The sequence below is a fragment of the Mytilus galloprovincialis genome, chromosome 2 (assembly GCF_965363235.1).
Source record: "Mytilus galloprovincialis chromosome 2, xbMytGall1.hap1.1, whole genome shotgun sequence".
Lineage (NCBI taxonomy): Eukaryota > Metazoa > Mollusca > Bivalvia > Mytilida > Mytilidae > Mytilus > Mytilus galloprovincialis.
The window spans coordinates 39,717,263-39,737,273 of record NC_134839.1 but is presented as its reverse complement, the minus strand read 5'-3'; the positions used below and the strand labels follow the sequence as shown (position 1 = coordinate 39,737,273).

At 32.9% G+C, this 20,011-nt stretch overlaps 1 protein-coding gene across 1 annotated transcript in view; it reads right to left on the bottom strand.

Moving 5' to 3' along the window:
- The window catches only part of LOC143063576 (sacsin-like), a 32,533-nt gene extending 14,160 nt beyond the window's left edge, over window positions 1-18,373 (bottom strand). Inside the window, exons 1-6 of the mRNA XM_076235794.1 lie at window positions 18,271-18,373; window positions 13,641-13,854; window positions 4,305-4,411; window positions 3,785-3,892; window positions 3,146-3,293; window positions 898-2,430 (exon numbers count right to left, since the gene is read on the bottom strand). Of these exons, the coding sequence (XP_076091909.1) occupies window positions 898-2,430; window positions 3,146-3,293; window positions 3,785-3,892; window positions 4,305-4,411; window positions 13,641-13,821 (2,077 nt within the window). The 5' untranslated portion in view covers window positions 13,822-13,854; window positions 18,271-18,373. The remainder of the gene's footprint in view (window positions 1-897; window positions 2,431-3,145; window positions 3,294-3,784; window positions 3,893-4,304; window positions 4,412-13,640; window positions 13,855-18,270) is intronic.
- Between the last annotated feature and the right edge of the window lie 1,638 nt (window positions 18,374-20,011).

Below are 20,011 nucleotides of genomic sequence, written 5' to 3'. Positions count from 1 at the left end.
AATTTGAAGACAAAGTACTAATATTAAATTAAAAAGAATACCATACACCCAGTGGATACTGGTCTAACACATTTACTTGTTCCTTAAATTGCAACTTACAGACTAGTATTCGAAGTAATTTTTTTTGTATTGGTAATTGTGAAACTTTATTTTGTTTTATACTTAGGTATCTGGAACATACTTTGAGTTATGGTAACAAAAGGAAATATTTGTTCTTTCTGACACATACATGTTTAATAAACTCATCATAGATTAAGACGTTGTATGGTCATATATTTGAGAAATCACTAAATTCAATATTTCGTCTTTTTTGTGATCCAGACATCTTCTGTGGTATTAAAATATATAAACTGTAAATCTACTGTCAATTCGAATACTTTGCTGTCCTTAATCATGTCGGTGTTTCGCGTATACCAAACATCTCCTTTTATTCATTTAAAACAAACTATTAACTCTGAAAAATTCATATACCGGGTTACGAATTTGATAATATGCTGACTTCTATTTTTTTGGTATTTTGTATTTTTATATATTTTGTCGTATTGTTATTTCGTAGACCTTTACTACACATCCCTTTGTAACCTGTTCCAGGTGTTAGTTCGTTTTGACTGAAAGTTCAACTTGCAATGTATTGTCAAGCGTTCTTTTGAAGAATGTACAAAATGTATTCTAACAAATGTTATTCATTATGCATATTGGTCATTATAACATATTATATTTGGAACTATGTTTACTGTTGTGAATGGAACGTGGAAGAATTGCATCCGGTGGTACCTTTGAAAACATTCTACAAATGTTCTCGATAACACATTACCGCCGTGAATCTGTTCTCTAGTGAACACATATTAAAACAGATATTTTAAAGGGCTTAAAAAGTTGAAAACGTGTTGTCATTACCTTTTTTAGCTAGATTTGACACTGCATCCCAAACTTTATCTATAACTTTACTTTTTGATATAAATCTGTTTTCCAGGCCATGATATAAGATGCTAGGATCCTCTTCTATGACAAAAACCTCATTTTCGGAAACGGAAAATGGCTTGAATTCGCCATGGTACAGTGGAAGAAGCTTTACATCGGCCAAATCGTCGTAGTTTCCGTCTTCAAGTATAAACGACAGTAGCGATTGTTTTCGTCCTGGAGAGTATTTACTCCACACCTTATGGTTTACTTTGAGTTTCTGGCGTATCAATCTTGGACTTATCGAGGAAGGTGAACGGTGAATATATTCTAAAATCCTTTCTACACGTCTTGGTATTTTCACCAAATTTGTGCCAATATCCAACAAAAATGTTTCTACTTCATGGAGAACTCCTTTATCAGAATTGTTTTCAAATACGGCAAATAATGAGTCGCATTGTTTTACCCATTTACCGTTTTCTTGTTTTGTAAAAAAAATATTTTCTTTCATAATTGTTTTGTACAACTTTTCAGCAAGTGATCTCCAGTTTGATTCCACTTTTAGTGGATCTGGAATAGACTCATACACATCTAATATACTTTCTGACTTATTGTTGTTCTTTATACAAATATCTCTCAAAAACAGTACCAGTGTATAATATGGATTTGGTAATAGTTCTCCGATCATTTCTGCATTCCAAATTAAAGATGTGTCACTTTTTAACGATTCGTTATTTGAAGCTGGCATTTTTATGGACCTTCTGTTATCATCCAGATCAAAAAATCCATTTACATGGACAGGGAGTCCAGTCAAACTCTTTGATGTCATTGGTAAAGGCAGGAAACAAAATATATGTCCTTGGTGTTTTTCCTTTGTGGCGGAAAAGGTGCAATAAGCCACTCCGGTATACGGGCTATATTGCAGTTCTTTATTATTACAATCATTCAGTATAGCTCTTATGTTCCCTGGGAAATTCTTCCTTCCTGTCAACAAATTAACCACAACAAAGTGATCCTCTGTGTTTGTTGTTTTTAAAATGACCTCATATTTTGAAATTATATCACTATCTGGGTGTTTACTGCCAAGTTCTAGAAGATCTGTTCTGAACTTTTCACGAGTTTTTTCCAATTGGACTTGCTGTTTGCCACGCATTTCAATTTTGAAATATGGATCTTTACTTCGGTTATTACCGACCTCAACTTTCTCTAAGTTTCGCAGAAAAAGTAGGTCATATCTTGCTTCAGTAATAAAAGACTTTAGAAAACCATTGATTTCTTCTTCTGAATATGGAGTAGCAGTTGGTTTCAAATCACTCCTTTTTAGTCGAAGTGGAATCCAAAATAGAGTTCCTTCAAAGTTCCCTCTTTCTAAAGCAGTTTCGTCAAATCCAAATCTATTGTAAAGACAAGCAAGAGTTTGTTCAGGTTGATAAAATTTGTTTAGATCCTGTAATGATACTGACCAAGTTTCCGTCGGAGACAATGGGTCTATGATCAGAAGAGTTTCGCCACTTATAATCACTGGATTATCTGCAATTATCATCAATATTACAAATTATTTAAATTGTTGTTACATGAATACATGAAACAGGATATATAAACTTATTTTGTACATTGCACATTGTGATTAAAGTTGCAAATTACTTTTAAAGGGAGTATCTATTCTCATTTTTCAAAATTTCTACCTGAATGGGTTATACAAAAGATTTTTTCACCTGGTAGAGCTCTACTGCAGGTTCTTAAAATTACATAATTTAGACAATTTTTTTTTTCAAATTTAAAATTATGTTGAGTAGGTAGTGTTTTTTTATTTGGTTATTTTAATTAGTATTGTTGTAAGTTTTAATGGGTAGCCCCCTAGAAGGTCAGTGGCTCCTGGCTATGAAAATATTATTTATAAAACATGATGAAAATATCGGTCTAACAAAAAGGAATATGTTTTTTTAATCCAGTCTCGGGATAGTTCCTTAAATAAAATGTACTTAATGAAGTGTGACTGCTATATCCAGGCTCATATATGCAGATCAAGAAATATCAACAACTTGTGATGTTGTTTTAAAGGCATTTTGCTTTCTGGTAAACATTTATATCGCCTCATGAAATATACTACCTTGATAACAGTTTTGAAAGTATCCAAGCACAAAAACATCCCTGACCAACATACTAGTAAATGCACGTAATACATTAACATATACACAAAAGTGTGTGTGTTCATTATAAAATATACAATGAACCATATACATACCCGTCATATGAAAGACAGACTTGAATCCAAGTCCAAACTTTCCAACTTTGAGTGGTTCTTTTTCTTTTACACTATTGTAAATTGTGATGATACCCTCCCAGTCCTCTTGTTTGAAACACGCATCATTATATATCAAAATCCCAGGTGACTACAATGTGAACGATATCATAAAACATTTGAAACATTACGTTTTTAATTTTAGTATTTACGAAATTCTTAGACAACTGTATTTTGAACAGATACATCATCATGTTTAGGTGGTAGACGCACCGTGATGGGTAAAAAGGCATCTCATATGATAGAGACATAATCTTTCAATCAGTTTGATTGAAGTCTAGAACTGGTATGTCAGTAACTGCTGGTATTCCTTAGTAAATTCATGTTTATCTGACATTGTCATTTTTTCAGTTACTTCTGTTGCCCATTCTGTAACATCGGAACCTATTGAACCGTTGAGTTTTACTATGCCTTTTACTGTGTTTTTATTTCACAAAACATGTTTAATTGTGTGCCTGTACCAAGTCAGGAACCTCTAAACTTTGTTAGTCTTGTGGTGGTTTTTTTAATTAATTATTATACATGTATCCATTTAAATAAAATAGTTCTTAAAATATAATATTAAATTGTAAATATAAATACCTTGAAATAATGTTTAATTTCATTGGAACCTTTTGGTGTTATGAAACGGTTGTCGTAAAATATCTTCATAATTTTTGCACCAGCATCTTCAGCATTTTGAATCATCTCCTATATAAATTAAAAGTCAGCACCTTTAAAAACCTACCAATATTTCATAATATCTGAAACATGCGGCGTCCAATAAAATTGAGAAGCAAGTTAAAGAACCAACCATTATTATATAAAATCATTAAAGAAAAGAATTAGTTTTGCTCTTCGAAAGTTGATACGCTAAAGGAAACCACATTTGGAAAGCAACGCGTTTGTTAGTGCGAATTCGTTTGCGTTAAAGATTTTCCACGTTTTCGCTGCAAAACTCATAATTAATCTTAATCAATATTTCCGTAAACTTCACGTTATTCTTATAGGATAAAATCACAGGTTAATTGAAAACTCGCGTTTGTTACAAGAAAATTCATTATTCCAAATATTCTTGATAATCTGCATTAAAATTTTGTTATTATCGCAATTATTTACTCACCCGAAGAATTTGTGCGTCATTTGGATATTTTCTAAGTATGGACTGTAATTGTGTCAATAGGCTTGGTCTATTTATTTTACGCCCTCGTCCATGGTTAGTTGGTAGACCTATATAAGTTGTAGGGGAAAAAATGTTTTAATCGATAAGCATCAAAACTCAATAAAAGGAAATCAATATGTGCTACTTGTAGTTTTCGGCTCAGTTGACAATGTTTTCTCAAGGTAACAATCGGCTTTGTCACTTCCTGTGCTCTGTGTTATTTATGCTCAGCGAGAGATAATATTTTAATGTCACCCTCTCAGTCGTGCCGACCAATCAAAAATCGATAATTTAAAATACAAAAAAACAACGCATTATACATCAATTTAAAGACAATGCATTGAATTCATCAAATGTTTTTTAGATGAGAAGATGATATATAGAGCAGATTGTTACCCCTCGAGAAAAATAATGCTAACCTTGGCTTTTCTTCAATTGAGAATGTTCTCTCGGGGGTAACAATCTGCTCTGTCACCATATTACCATCCTATTACCATATCACCTATGTGTTATTTATATATTATACGTACATAGTTATCAAAGGTACCAGGTTTATAATTTAGTACGTCAGACGCAAGGTGTTCGGTTTAGTAATGGTAAAGTTATACTCGACGTCGTTTTTCTATTATTTCAACCCACTTCTGTACAAAACGTCAAAGCTTTGCATCTTTTTTTAAAACAGCTGTCATTTTGATGTTTTACTTTTTATTTAAAATAGACTGTTAACATGGCTAATTATATACTTTTAACAAACAAACTTTATTTCATCATAATCTGAACTTATCGAAAGTATATAAGTTCAAATATTTGTCACTGTCCAAGCATATAAATTGTTTCAAAATACAAACTCCTCTATGATGCTCATGATAAAATTTCGTCCTTAAAATTTCGGGTAATATTTGAAAAAAAATACGTGTAAATTAACTCATGAAAATCGCAGGGTTATACCAAGAGAATCATGCTTGGCAATTGTTTAACCATACTACACGCCTTAAAACGCATTTGTTTTGCATTAAAAATAATTAACCCATGGCATGAAATTACTGTTTTAATCCGAAAAACGTCGACGCCTTTAGGATCAACAAACGGTTTACAAAACTTTGATGAAGTCAAATTTTTATTGTTGATTTATTACCCTTCAAAAAAAATATTAAAAAGTTTTTTCTCAAAATAGTACCATTACACAGATTATGATACATTTTTAGTCAATGGAAATTATATATATAATGCCGGTAACGTTGACGATCCGTGCAAAAATCGTTCAATTTGGACGAAGTAACATTTTTGGGAGACACGGAAACCTTGATGGACATTGATGAAAAATTTAGCGTTTCTTTAACATTGAAGGTTTAAACAGATCCTGAAAAAAATTACATTTCAGTAATAATTTTTTTTTCATAGTTCATTTGTCTGTAACAAATTTAAAATACCCTTAATCATCATGATACTAAAAAATCTTGAACAATGGCTCTATGGTAACATTTAAGGGAGACACGGAAATTACTGGGGAAAAAATGAGAGAAGCTATGTTAAAAATAAAAATATTTTCGTAAAATTCAATAAAATCACATTTTCGTGTAGAGGTGGCGAACCTTTCCTATAATTTATGGGAAAATTTTATAATATCCAAGTGTTTGCTTGTATTTTTGTGTACTTGAATTTTCAAATCTTACAGCTCTATGGAATTTCGAAAATGGTCGCTAGATTGTGAACAGACTTGATATTTATCACGACCGCGTTTCACATATATTATATCCCATCTGAACAAATTTCATCGAAATCCACTCAGTAGTTTGTATTCAATATTTCTTCGTTTATATTTGGATGGTTGGTTCTTGATGTTACGTCTTACACGGCAAATATGGCACTATGAATACGGAATCATTGCTTAATCATAAAATAAGACATAACATTTTCTTTATTAAAATCAGGTTTTATTTAATTTCGATTCAAATAAGAAATACAGACAAGTTACTATTTAATATTATTGTAGAATTGATACGTTTTCGTCCTACTTATTCATCAAGAAATGGTCAAATGAAACATAGACCGAATACCGTGCGTAACGTTATAAGACTCATCAGTGACGCTCATATCAAAAGTTATAAAGCCAAACAAGTACAAAGTTGAAAACATTGAGGATCCAAAATTCCAAAAAGTTGTGCCAAATACGGCTAAGGTAACCTATGCCTGGGATAAGTGTTATGATATTGTAATTATTATGTTTATTTATGTTGGCCTAATTTGTGTTGTATGGCCTGATAGTTGTTTACCAAATAATCTTATAATTGTGCAGTTTAGGAATCACTGGAACAATCACAGAATGATTGGAACTTTCTAGAATGATCCTTATAAAAGATGCGTAATTTAAACTTCTACGTTATTCCAGAAACTTCCGTTGTAACTTTCCAGGATTTTCCACAATGTTCCATTATAGAGTGTTCTAGAATTTTCCATTGACAACACTATATATACAGACACTAAAGTTAAACTCTCATAATTAAAACTTGGACATAGACATTGATAGACATTAGTATTCACAGCATTTGGATTGACAATTTTATTCTACAAACAACATCATACTGGATTGTGACATTAGTAGTGAACGTAATATTCAAATTGGATTCCGAAAGATTTCCGGATACAGATAAAGATAACTGATTGGACTCATATTTTGATAGTTAAGTTAACAGTAATATTTGTGTAATACCTTTTGTAAACTTTTGTATATTAAATATTGTTAAATTTTATTATTGATTTGTGTCTTTTGTTGGCTACAATTTAAAGGCGATTTCTGGCCGTAACAGAAATTGGGGGCTCGTCCGGGATACTGAAAATATATTATTCAAAATTTTTTCAATATTTTTATTATAACTAGCCAACAAAATTCTACAAAATGGCATTTGATGCCGGTAAATTTTTGAAAACGCCAGACCTGGAGAGTTTTGATAATTTAAAGAAAGACGAATTAGTGTTGCTTGCTAAACATCTGCAGTTAAATTTTAAAGTATCTATGAGAAAACAAATTATAAAAAATTTGGTTATAGACAAATTAGTTGACGCAGAAATTTTAGGTGAAGAGGCTCTTGAACTTAAGGTCGAAAATGTAGATGCCTTTAAATTAAAACAGCTTGAATTAGAACATGAATTTAAATTAAAACAAGCAGAACTGGAAATGAAGGAAAGGTTGGAAATAGAGAGAAAAGAAAAAGAAGATGAATTTAAATTAAAAGAACTGGAAATGAAGGAGAGGGAGAAAATAAAAGAAGATGAATTAAAATTAAAAGAACTTGAAATGAGAGAAAGGCTAGAGATGGAAAAACTGAAAATTGAAATGGTCAAAGAAGAAAGCAACACTAAAGTCCAGTCGAAATCAGATTATTTTGATGCAGCAAAAAATATACGTTTGGTTCCAAATTTTTGTGAAAAAACAGTCGATAAATATTTTCCACAGTTTGAGAAAATTGCTAATAATTTGAAATGGCCAAAGCCATATTGGACTACAATGCTACAAAGTGTTTTTGAAGGAAAGGCCGCTGAAATATACTCTGCACTTCCATCAGAAAAAAGTTCCGATTATGACACCGTGAAACAGGAAATTTTGAAAGCCTATGAGCTAGTACCAGAAGCATATAGACAGAAATTTAGATCTTATAAAAAGTTTGATTCGCAAACCTATGTGGAATTTGCTCGGGAAAAAGAAGATCTATTTGATAAATGGCTTACTTCAAAGAAAACAAAAAACAATTTTGATCAACTAAGACAATTGATGTTATTAGAAGAGTTTAAACAATGTGTTCATTCAGAATTAAAAACACATTTAGACGACAAAACTGTTGAGTCAATACATGATGCGGCTGTAATTTCAGATAATTATACTCTTTCACATAAAAGAAGTTTCAAGAGTCAAAATGTTAATACTTCCAGTGGAAATTACAAAAATCAAAGCACTGAGCGTACTGATAGTAAGCCTGTTCCACAGAATAAGAGTCAGTCCAGTTATATGTCTAGTCCAAAATTTGATACTTTTGAGAAGAAGTCACTGACTTGTGCTTATTGTAAGAAGATTGGTCACCTGATGGCTGATTGTTTTAGACTCCAGAAGAAGAATGAACGAGATAATAAGCCGAAGACCAGTGCTTGTACGACACCTTATATTACCAGTACATTGGAATGTCCTGCGAGTCAGGCTTTTAAGTCCAGTTTTTGTGATTACATGGAGGAATACAAACCCTTTATGTCTGATGGGTTTGTTTCTATTGTTGATGATACCACTCTTCAGCCTATTAAGATTTTACGGGACACTGGAGCTTCTCAGTCTTTATTGTTAGAAGGTGTGTTGCCTTTGTCCGAGAAGACTTCTGTTGGTGCCTCCGTTTTGTTACAAGGTGTAGAGTTAGGTTGTATAGATGTTCCTCTCCATCGTATTTATCTGAAGTCAGATTTGATAACTGGACCAGTTGTTGTAGGTGTTCGTCCTAATCTCCCTGTTGAGGGTGTTACCTTATTGCTAGGAAATGATCTAGCTAGGAACAAAGTGGTTGCTGAACCAATTGTTACCAGTGAACCGGTGGTGGATGTTAAATCACCTGAAGATGATGCTGAATTGTATCCAGCTTGTGTTGTTACTAGGGCGATGGCTAGAAAACAACAAAATGAGAATTTGCAAGAAGACAAGTTTGATTACATGGACCTTTCTGACACTTTTATAGCTGATATTGAAGATCCTGGTAACTCAGAAAAGGCTATTATAAAACCACCTAGTGTTAACAAAAATGTTATTATGCCATGGCCAGATGTAAACAGCCATTCATTAGACCGAAATAATTTACTCGAAGAACAACATAAAGACCCTGAGGTTCTTCAGCTCAGCCAGAGGGCTCAACCACAGGAGGAAGCAGACAAAGTGGCCGAATGCTTTTACCATCAGGACGGCATTTTAATGAGGAAGTGGAGGCCTCCTGATGCTACCCCAGAGGAGGAATGGAGAGTGGTGTACCAAGTGGTGGTGCCTAAAGTTTATAGGCAAGAAATTATTGGTCTTGCCCATGACACCCCCTTGGCTGGACACTTAGGTATAAGGAAGACTTGCCTAAAAATATTGCAACATTTCTACTGGCCCAGACTTAGAAACGATGTTGCAGAATACTGCAAATCATGCCATATATGCCAGGTTGTTGGTAAGCCTAACCAGAAAATACCACCAGCACCTCTTCTGCCTATTCCAGCCTTTGACGAACCTTTCAGCAGAGTTCTAATTGACTGCGTTGGACCTTTACCAAAGACCAAGACTGGAAATGCGTATTTATTGACGATCATGTGTACATCTACCCGCTTTCCTGAAGCTATTCCGCTCAGAAATATCAAGACACCTACTATCGTCAAAGCTTTGATCAAATTTTTCACATTAGTAGGACTTCCTAAGTCTATACAGTCCGACCAGGGATCAAATTTCATGTCGGGTTTATTTCAGCAAGTCGTATACCAGTTAGGGATTGCTCAGTACAGATCAAGTGCTTATCATCCAGAATCTCAAGGTGCCTTAGAACGTTTTCATCAAACATTGAAGAACATGATTAGAACTTTTTGTCTTCAATTTGACCGAGACTGGGATGATGGAGTTCACTTTCTACTTTTTGCGGTTCGAGAGGCTGTTCAAGAATCCCTTGGATTTAGTCCCTTTGAGTTGGTATTTGGTCATACTGTAAGGGGACCGTTAAAATTGATTAAGGAAAAGTGGCTTACTGAACATACTGACTTGAATCTTTTAGACTATGTATCTAGATTTAAAGAAAAATTGTATACTGCTTGTCAAATTGCTCAGAAAAACTTAAAAAATGTACAGAACAAGATGAAAATATGGTATGATAAAGATGCCAGGGACAGAGTTTTTGAGCCTGGTGATAGCGTACTTGTATTTCTGCCTGTCCCTGGACATCCTTTACAGGCTAAATATTGTGGTCCTTATACAATAGAGAGTAAAATTAATGATTTGAATTATATTGTAAAAACTCCAGGTCGGCGCAAACAAAATAGAGTGTGTCATATTAATATGTTAAAACCATATTTTGAGCGTACTAATGTACTATGTGATAGTAAACCAGTTGCCACTTTAGGCATGGTTAAATTTGAGAACAATCATGACAAACCAGATGTAATTGAACCAACTTTTAGTTGTAAAACTATGGAAGAGACAGTTAGATTGAAAAATTCAGAAATTTTGTCAAATTTAGATTCAAAACTTGCACATCTGTCTTTTGATCGTAGAGAAGAAATAAAAACTTTGGTATTTTCTTTTAAAAATCTTTTTCCAGATGTGCCAAACAAAACCACTGCTGTTTGTCATGATGTTGATGTAGGAGATGCTTCTCCAATTAAGCAACATCCTTATCGGCTCAATCCACTCAAACTTGAAGTTATGAGAAAAGAAATCAAATATATGCTTGACAATGATATTATTGAACCGAGTCACAGTGAATGGAGCTCTCCTTGTCTCCTTGTGCCAAAACCAGATAAAACTTTTCGTTTCGTGACTGATTTCAGAAAAGTAAATTCAGTCTCAAAATCTGATTCCTATCCGATTCCAAGGATAGACGATTGTATTGACAATATTGGTCAAGCAAAATTTGTGAGCAAATTTGATTTATTGAAAGGTTATTGGCAAGTTCCATTGACACAGAGAGCTCGTGAAATATCAGCTTTTGTTACACCAGATGGCTTATTTCAATATACTGTAATGCCATTTGGCATGAAAAGTGCACCAGCTACATTTCAAAGAATGATCAATAATGTTATAAAAGATTTAGACTGTTGTTATGCTTATATTGATGATCTTATTGTATGTAGTGATAGCTGGGAACAGCATTTAACACATTTGTATGATACTTTTGATAGATTGTCATATTCAAATTTGACTGTTAATCTTGGTAAAAGTGAATTTTGTCAGGCCACTGTTGATTATTTAGGGCATACAGTTGGCCAAGGTCAAGTAAAACCTATTATGGCTAAAGTGGAAGCTATTTCCAAATTTCCACCTCCTACAAATAGAAAACAACTTATGAGATATTTAGGCATGATAGGATTTTACAGGAAATTCTGTTCAAATTTTGCTACTGTTGTTCAACCATTGACTCATCTTTTACGAAAAGATTCTAAATTTATCTGGAGTGAAAATTGTCAAAAAGCTTTTGAAAATAGCAAATCACTTTTAATTAATAGTCCAGTTCTGATTACTCCAGACTTTGAAAAACAATTTAAACTTGCTGTTGATGCAAGCGATGTAGGAATAGGAGCTGTTTTATATCAAGAGACAGATGATAATGTTGAAAAACCTATATCATATTTTTCTAAGAAATTAGATAAACATCAGAAAAATTATTCAACTATTGAAAAAGAGTGTTTTGCAATGTTGTCAGCACTTCAACATTTTGATGTATATTTGAATCCCACTGTATATCCTATTCTTGTTTATACTGATCATAATCCTCTCACCTTCATGCATAAAATGAGAAACAAGAATCAGAGGTTGACTAGGTGGAGTTTATTGTTACAGGAATATGATGTAATTGTAAAACATATTAAGGGTAAAGATAATGTAATAGCTGATGCTTTATCTAGAGCTTATTAAATCACTTTGTATATATTATGTATTTTTGTTCATATTATTCATGATAAGTTTTTGTTACACTAAAACTTCTTTTAAGGGGGGAGGTGTTATGATATTGTAATTATTATGTTTATTTATGTTGGCCTAATTTGTGTTGTATGGCCTGATAGTTGTTTACCAAATAATCTTATAATTGTGCAGTTTAGGAATCACTGGAACAATCACAGAATGATTGGAACTTTCTAGAATGATCCTTATAAAAGATGCGTAATTTAAACTTCTACGTTATTCCAGAAACTTCCGTTGTAACTTTCCAGGATTTTCCACAATGTTCCATTATAGAGTGTTCTAGAATTTTCCATTGACAACACTATATATACAGACACTAAAGTTAAACTCTCATAATTAAAACTTGGACATAGACATTGATAGACATTAGTATTCACAGCATTTGGATTGACACTTTTATTCTACAAACAACATCATACTGGATTGTGACATTAGTAGTGAACGTAATATTCAAATTGGATTCCGAAAGATTTCCGGATACAGATAAAGATAACTGATTGGACTCATATTTTGACAGTTAAGTTAACAGTAATATTTGTGTAATACCTTTTGTAAACTTTTGTATATTAAATATTGTTAAATTTTATTATTGATTTGTGTCTTTTGTTGGCTACAATTTAAAGGCGATTTCTGGCCGTAACATAAGAAAATCCTTAGTTTTTCGAAAAATTCAAAGTTTTTTTTCGGTATTTATAAAAAAAATAGTGTTGTCAAATCGTACACTTTTGCCTAACCGGTTACTCGGATAATCGTTCGACCGATTAACCGGTTAACCGGTAATTTAAGTTGGTGTTTGAAAGCCTTATCAATAGAACCCTACACATAGATATAAGATGTGGTATGAGTGTCAATTTGACAACCTTTCATCAAAGTCATAAATACGCTTTTAGAATTGAAGTTTTTCCTTTAGCATTATAAGGCTTGTCTGTGAGGATTCCTGGCGAAGTTTGACTTTTAATAATCAAATACACCGTATCAAATTTAGCGTTTGTACCAACTTCAGATTAAAAAATCCCCAAAAAAATCTTAATCTCGTAGAATTGAATATGTCAAATGTCTGAAACATATTATTCTTTCCTTTTCTCTTGTTGTCTCCGAAAATAATGGGGTGTGTTTCAATTTGAAATGATTAATTATAAAAAATGACCACATTATTGATTCATGTCGACACCGAAGTGCTGACTACTGGGCTGGTGATACCATCGGGGACGAAACGTCCACCAGCAGTGGCATCGACCCAGTGGTGAAAATAGTTATCAAAGGTACCATGTTTATAATTAAGTACGCCAGACGCGCGTTTCGTCTACATAAGACTCATCAGTGACGCTCATATCAAAAGTTATAGTAAAATATCTCTCTCCTATTAACCAATCAAAATCGGAAATTTTAACATGAAGTTTAATAAAAAAAAAACATTGATATATATTTCAAAGAAAATTCTGGCAAGAAAAGTACACGTGAGAGCGCCCATGCAGTATTTCTATATCGCAACCGTGTTAGCTTATAGCTGTTAGTATGTTTATCTGCTTAACTCCTAATTCTCTACACTCCATCAAGTCCATGCCCGTTAAATGAGGTTGGCGATTATCAGATATCAATGTTTTTTTTTAATGTATCCTTACCGAAATTTTTCTCTTCCTCTTCTTCTTCATCTTCAGATTGCATCATACTTCCTCCAGATTTCTGTCCCGAAGATGACTGGGAATTTCCATAGCGACAAGGTTCGTCGTGACGTTGTTTCCTTTTCTTCGGTTCATTGACATCTTTCTCCTTTGAATTACGTTTGTTTCCTTTTCTTTCCATTTAAAATGGTTTAAAACGGTTCACAAGAATTACCTATCAATATATAATCAGAAATACAAATCCATTTTCATAAATGTTTATAAACTATTTCTTTTGTCGTTGTACCTAAAACATGACAGACATTTTAATCAATATTTGAATTAAAACAAATTATCCGTCTGCATCAATGACATAATAACCATTCTAACATGACGTCCTTCAAACGCTTTGAGTACACACCCGTGGTAAAATATGAATATATTTCATGGGCTGTTCCCATTGTACCCCCACGTCATATGTTTTTAATGAATGAGGAACCCGACGTCATAGATCTAGAACGATGACGTAAGAATATAAGCATTTTACGGGAAAATTCACGCTTGTGAATCCGAAAATCATCACAACAAGGAAACGTAAACAAACGATGCTAAAATGTGTTATAAGACTTTTTTTTTATATACATGTTAGACATATAAGTAAATTATCATTTAAATTTATCTAAAACTATCTAAATACGTTATTTTAAATAGTTAAAACATGTCACTAATTCAGTTTGCTCCGTTCTTTTACGTCATTTTAATAGTGCGTTTATTTATGAGAACGGCAAATATTTGCCTCCACCTAGAGCGCTTTGATCCAAAAGAATTGCCGTATTTGTCCTATTAGAATCGAAATAATTCATGGGGGCTTGAATATATCTAGATTTTACCACGGGTTGTCCCTTTATGCCGATATTTTACCCCTCGCTAACGCTCAGGGTAAAATATTTGTCATAAAGGGCCAACCCGTGGTAAAATCACGATATATTCAAGCCCCCATGAATTATTTCTTAAATATTGGGGCTATAGAATAGGGATTCTTTGTTTTATCTCTATAGAATATACCATGGACGAGTACTATATTGAAATCAATATAGATCTTCCCTGACAATGCCGAACAATTCAAAGTTAACCGTCCTAAAACAGTTTTTTAATCAATTGTAGGTATGAATTGAATAATAAAAAGTTCAGTATTTCTTTACAACTATGGGTATTTTCAGTTCTTTGAACAGTGGAGGGCGAGATGCTCTCAGATTGTCTCTTTGACTTATTCCCCTTTTCCATTCTCTATAGATACATGGGACTATATATTATGTCCTTGCTCATACCAAACATTCCATTTTAAGCAATTGTTTATTTTGTTGTGTCTGTACTTGTGTTCTAGTTATACGTTTTGTTGTTGTTGTTTCACTGATTAGGATTATAATAGTGGAGGGGTTTCGACGTCTACCCTACACCTTATTGAATCTCATTTATGTTTTAGCTTTTCATAAAAAAAACAAAAAAACAAATATGTTATAGTAATGTTACAGATAAAATGAAAAGATTGAATCAAATGATTATGAAATACAGAAAACAGAAAAAAAAACAACGCCTCTATTGTATATGTAATATAAATACAATGGATAAGCGTCTATTCCTGAAAAAGAAACCACGAGACCGGAGGATAATGAGCTATTGTTGCCTTAAAGGGGCACTAGATACGAGATATATAAAAAATCTAAAGTTTGATTTTGTTCTGTTCAATTAATAATGAAAGTGAAATAGTGAAATAACAATTCGCTTTTTGCAACCAAAAAGGATCAATTTTGTCAAATTACGCTAAGAAACATTGATAATTAGTTATTCACTTGCAAGTGAATGAGTCGACCTCTTTAAATCCTTTTTCATGTGAACTTCAATTTAACCCCTAGCTAGAGATTGACAACGCATGCATTGTACGTGTACTGGTTATTTAAAGAAAAAGAATGTCAACAATGAAATTGAAACTACGGTAAATCATTTTATTACTAATTCGATGCACATAAAGTCATTCTTATACGGTTAAAAACAATGAGAAACATCTATTTTTAATCTATAGAATAAAATCAAACAGACCTATAAAAATCCAATTGCACGTGTTGGTTTAATCTATTCACATCTTTATTTATGTTTACATCGCTTATATGCATGTCATCTGAGGTCAAATCGATAGTTAATTAGATGGCGTCTGGACTAAAATACACACGAAACGAACCTATATATTATCTACCCCATGCTCTGTCAATTGTTTATTTTAGACTTTTGATAGTTTGGATAAATGTTTTACATTGTTATAAATCAAATATGAGAATTTGAGTCAAATCGGTGACCATGAATTTGACAGCTAGTGCCCCTTTAATTAATGAGTTTGGTCAAAGGCTCTCTTATTGTTCAAACACTGTGAGTTCTTGAAAAAGAATCCACGCTTATTGAATAGATTACAACAGTGGTTTAATACAAAAGAAAGAATAAAATAATACAAATTAATTGACAAGGTGAAGAATTTCAGAAACTCATTTTTTTCAAAAACTTTCCTTCTTATTTAAAAAAATGAATGAGAAGACTGAAAAGGGGCAATTGTAAATCATTATAAGAAAACATTGACAACGAAGAAGTGACAAAAAAAAGTAAAAAAAAAAAAACATCCAATAAACAGAAAAAAACTAATATATAAAAAAATACAAATAAGGGATATATTTAGGCAACAGTAGTTTAACATGTACAAATCTTTAAAAAATCAAATCAAGGTAACAAACAATAAACAGCTGCGCCATGAGCGCATGATACGCCCGTCGTCTTGTGTGAAAGTTTCATGCAATAATTATGAATAGTTTCTGAGAAAATTTTAAGCAATAACCATATATTGTTTTTGAGATACGGCGGGACATATGAAACCCCCCCTCTTTTTTTTTTACAAAAAAAACTAAATATCACTAGAATAAAATTTTGAACCAAAACAAAAAAGTATACAGATCTTTAGATTTATACAACAAAGAAGTGTGTAAAGTTTTAAGCAATAATCATAAATTATTTTTGAGATTCGGCGCGACATGTAAAAAAACCCTGCCCAGTTTTCACAAAATACTCAATAACTCAAAAATAAAATTTTGAATCATCACCAAAAACTATACAGATCTTAAGATTAATATAACAAAGAAGTACGTAAAGTTTTAAGCAATAATGATAAATCGTTTTTGAGATACGGCGCGACATGTAAAAAACCCTCCCCCTTTTTTTACAAAATACTCAATAACTCAAAAATGAAATTTTGAATCATCACCAAAAAGTATACAGATCTTAAGATTGATATAACTAAGAAGTGTGTGAAGTTTTAAGCAATAACCAAAAATAGTTTTTGATATACGGTGCGACATGTGAACTTGAAAAAACACACCCCTGTTTTAGTTACAAAGTGCCGTAACTCAAAAAAATTTAATCTTATTTTCACCAAAAAGTATACAGATCATTTGACCATAAAAAGAAACAACTATAATAAGTTTCATGAAATTTGGATAAGTCGTTCTCAAGTTACGGTGCGCCATGTTTACGCCGGACAGACAGACGGACGGACGGACGGACAGACGGACGGACACCGGACATTTGTATAACATTATACGTCCCGTCAAAATTTTGACAGGCATATAAAAACTGACAAAATCGAATGAAGGCCTCAAGGAGCTAGGATAGATGCCTTGATAACCCGCCAAGCGAATCCACACTCAGTGAAAATATCATAATAGGTACTAGGACACAATCAGTTAAATTACAAATTGGACGACTACTCTGTATCAAACGATCAAGGACTGAGAAAAAAAAAAACATCAGTTCTGCTCATCAAGGGACAACCTCTTTCATAAATTTGAATGTTTTTTTTATGATTTTTTTTTTTAAGTTGTTTTTTATCCTCATTTCCAATCTTTGCACTACTACCTTTCCGTTGTCATCTTTACCAAAGTCGCTTTGGGTGCCAGTCTTCTTTTGTTTAAGATTGATAGTAGATTTCTTTTATATTTTAACTAAATTTAATAAAATTTACTGAAAATACTAAACAAAAGCCAAAATCGTGGTCTTTTGATATAATTCGTAATTTCATGTTTTTAAAAATAAAAATGAAACAATGATAATGGAATGCTTATTTCTTTGAATATCGTGTACGTAGTTTTATATGTAAGTTTGATAGGAGCGGACATTTTCCCTGCAATGAAACTCTCTCTTAACGGGGTATCGGATTTAACAGCTATAATTAAGCATACGGCTTTCAACAATGAGCAAAGCCCATATCGGATAGTCAGCTATAAAAGGCCCCAAAATCACAAATGTAAAACAACTGATACGAGAAAAATAACGGCCTTTAGAATTAATGTACAAAAAATGAACGAAAAACAAATATGTAACACAGCAACATACGACACTGAGTTGCAGGCTCCTGGCTTGGGACAGGCTCATACATTCAGAACATGGCGGGTTTAAACATGCATGCGGGGGTGGGGGTGCTTGCATATTTATACATCCCGAACAGTCAAACGTATAAGCCTCTTGTGGAAGTCAGAGAAGATTATCCTTGAGGGACGATCAATTGCGAAACGTCGTCTAAATAAGAGACATGACCACATCATTAGATTGATCTTACCTCACTGGTCTGTCATTTGAAACGTCGCCATTATTTCCGTCTTCTGAATGCATAATATATTCCTTAACTGCACTTACTAGCCATGCGCATTTTAATAAGGACTGAACAAAATATGTATCCGGCGGTGGTGATAATTGTATTTTCGCTTTCAGTTCTAATTTTCTGAAAACTATATTGGACTACTTATCATGTAGTTCTGAGTAATCTATCTTTAGGTCGACATGTTTTAAGGACAAAGACAATGCATATATATGCCGAATCATACACACAATTTATAGATCTTTAAATGGTCATATACCGTGAAATAATGTCAATATTCTACTTGCATTTTCAATTTTAATTTTCCATGAGAGAACTTATCACGGAAGTTCCTAAAATTTTGAGTACATGTATATTTTGATTTAATCGTTCATGCATTGCATGTAACGTTAGTCCCTTTAAACGACATTCGATCGATAAAAATATATAAACCCTATATTATATATTGTGTGTACTTCAAGTTCTAATATTTTAAAAGTTGCCTTGCTTTTACTTGATAAGATCTTATAAGATATAAATTAAATGGTAAACATGACAAGCGATGCATATGGTTCTCTCGTTTTTTATTTGAGCATTATCCACGTGTTATAATAAAACAGTCACATTATACCCAATTACTGTTCTTGCATTCAACTCAGTGGCGGATCCAAAAGGGGGGGGGGGGGGGGGGGGTCCGGGGGTTTGACAACCCTTTTTTGACGATCAATGCATTTGAATGGGAGCATGTAGTTGGCACCCCCATTACTTTCGGTTCGGAACCCCCCTTTTTAAAAATGGCTGGATCCGCCCCTGCAACTATTGCACTTTTATTTATAGCATTATAATTCAATGTTTATTAAGGATGCAATGATGTACTACCATTTTACACTCTTCTGTATAAAAGCTGGTAGCTATAGTTTAGGAAGAAAAATAGTCTTTAATGTCTTTCCGGCCTATTTTAAGATGGAACAGTCTGTTAAAGCTTTGGTGTTGTTTTGTTTTAATTTTCATTGTCTGAATGTCGCTTGCATGGAATCTTCAGATGTCTAACACAACGGGTCACTTTTTAGAAATTATGGTTGGTTTTATACGCTTTTGCATGGTTTCTCTTCGAAGTGGTAATATTGCAGGTAGTTTGATGTTTTGTGGTTTGGTCGGCTGGCCGAGAACACATAGATTCATGGTAGATTTCTTGTAACCAAAAAAACGTAAAAAAACCGCACCTGCTTTATCCAAAACAAAAAAAAAAAAAACACAGAAAAGGAAAGAAAATATTTTAAGAGTGTAGTGTACTATACTTTGGGGACTAATGATATCAAAATAATATATCTATATTTATCGTTTCAAACTGGACCAAAATCACTACTTTTCCTAAAAATACATGCCCCAAATTGTTTTACGTGTAATTTCACCCCAACTTACTATTCTATGCATGACATATAAAGATATAAACTTGAAATGTGTATGTAAAAATGTGACTTTTCACAAAATGATACACGAAAACCGCCTATTTGTTTGTCTTCTTCACACTGAAACACTTGTCTCATGATGAAAATATGCATACATGTATATGATTTTTTTTCAGATACAAGTGCTTGTGGTCTTCTTGCATAAAATAATTAAGTATTTATTTATGAATATGGAATTCGTTGTTGATGGCAGATCCTTGATAAGTTTGACATTATTTAGAGTAATAATCTTTGAGACAATCGGTACTATCTCG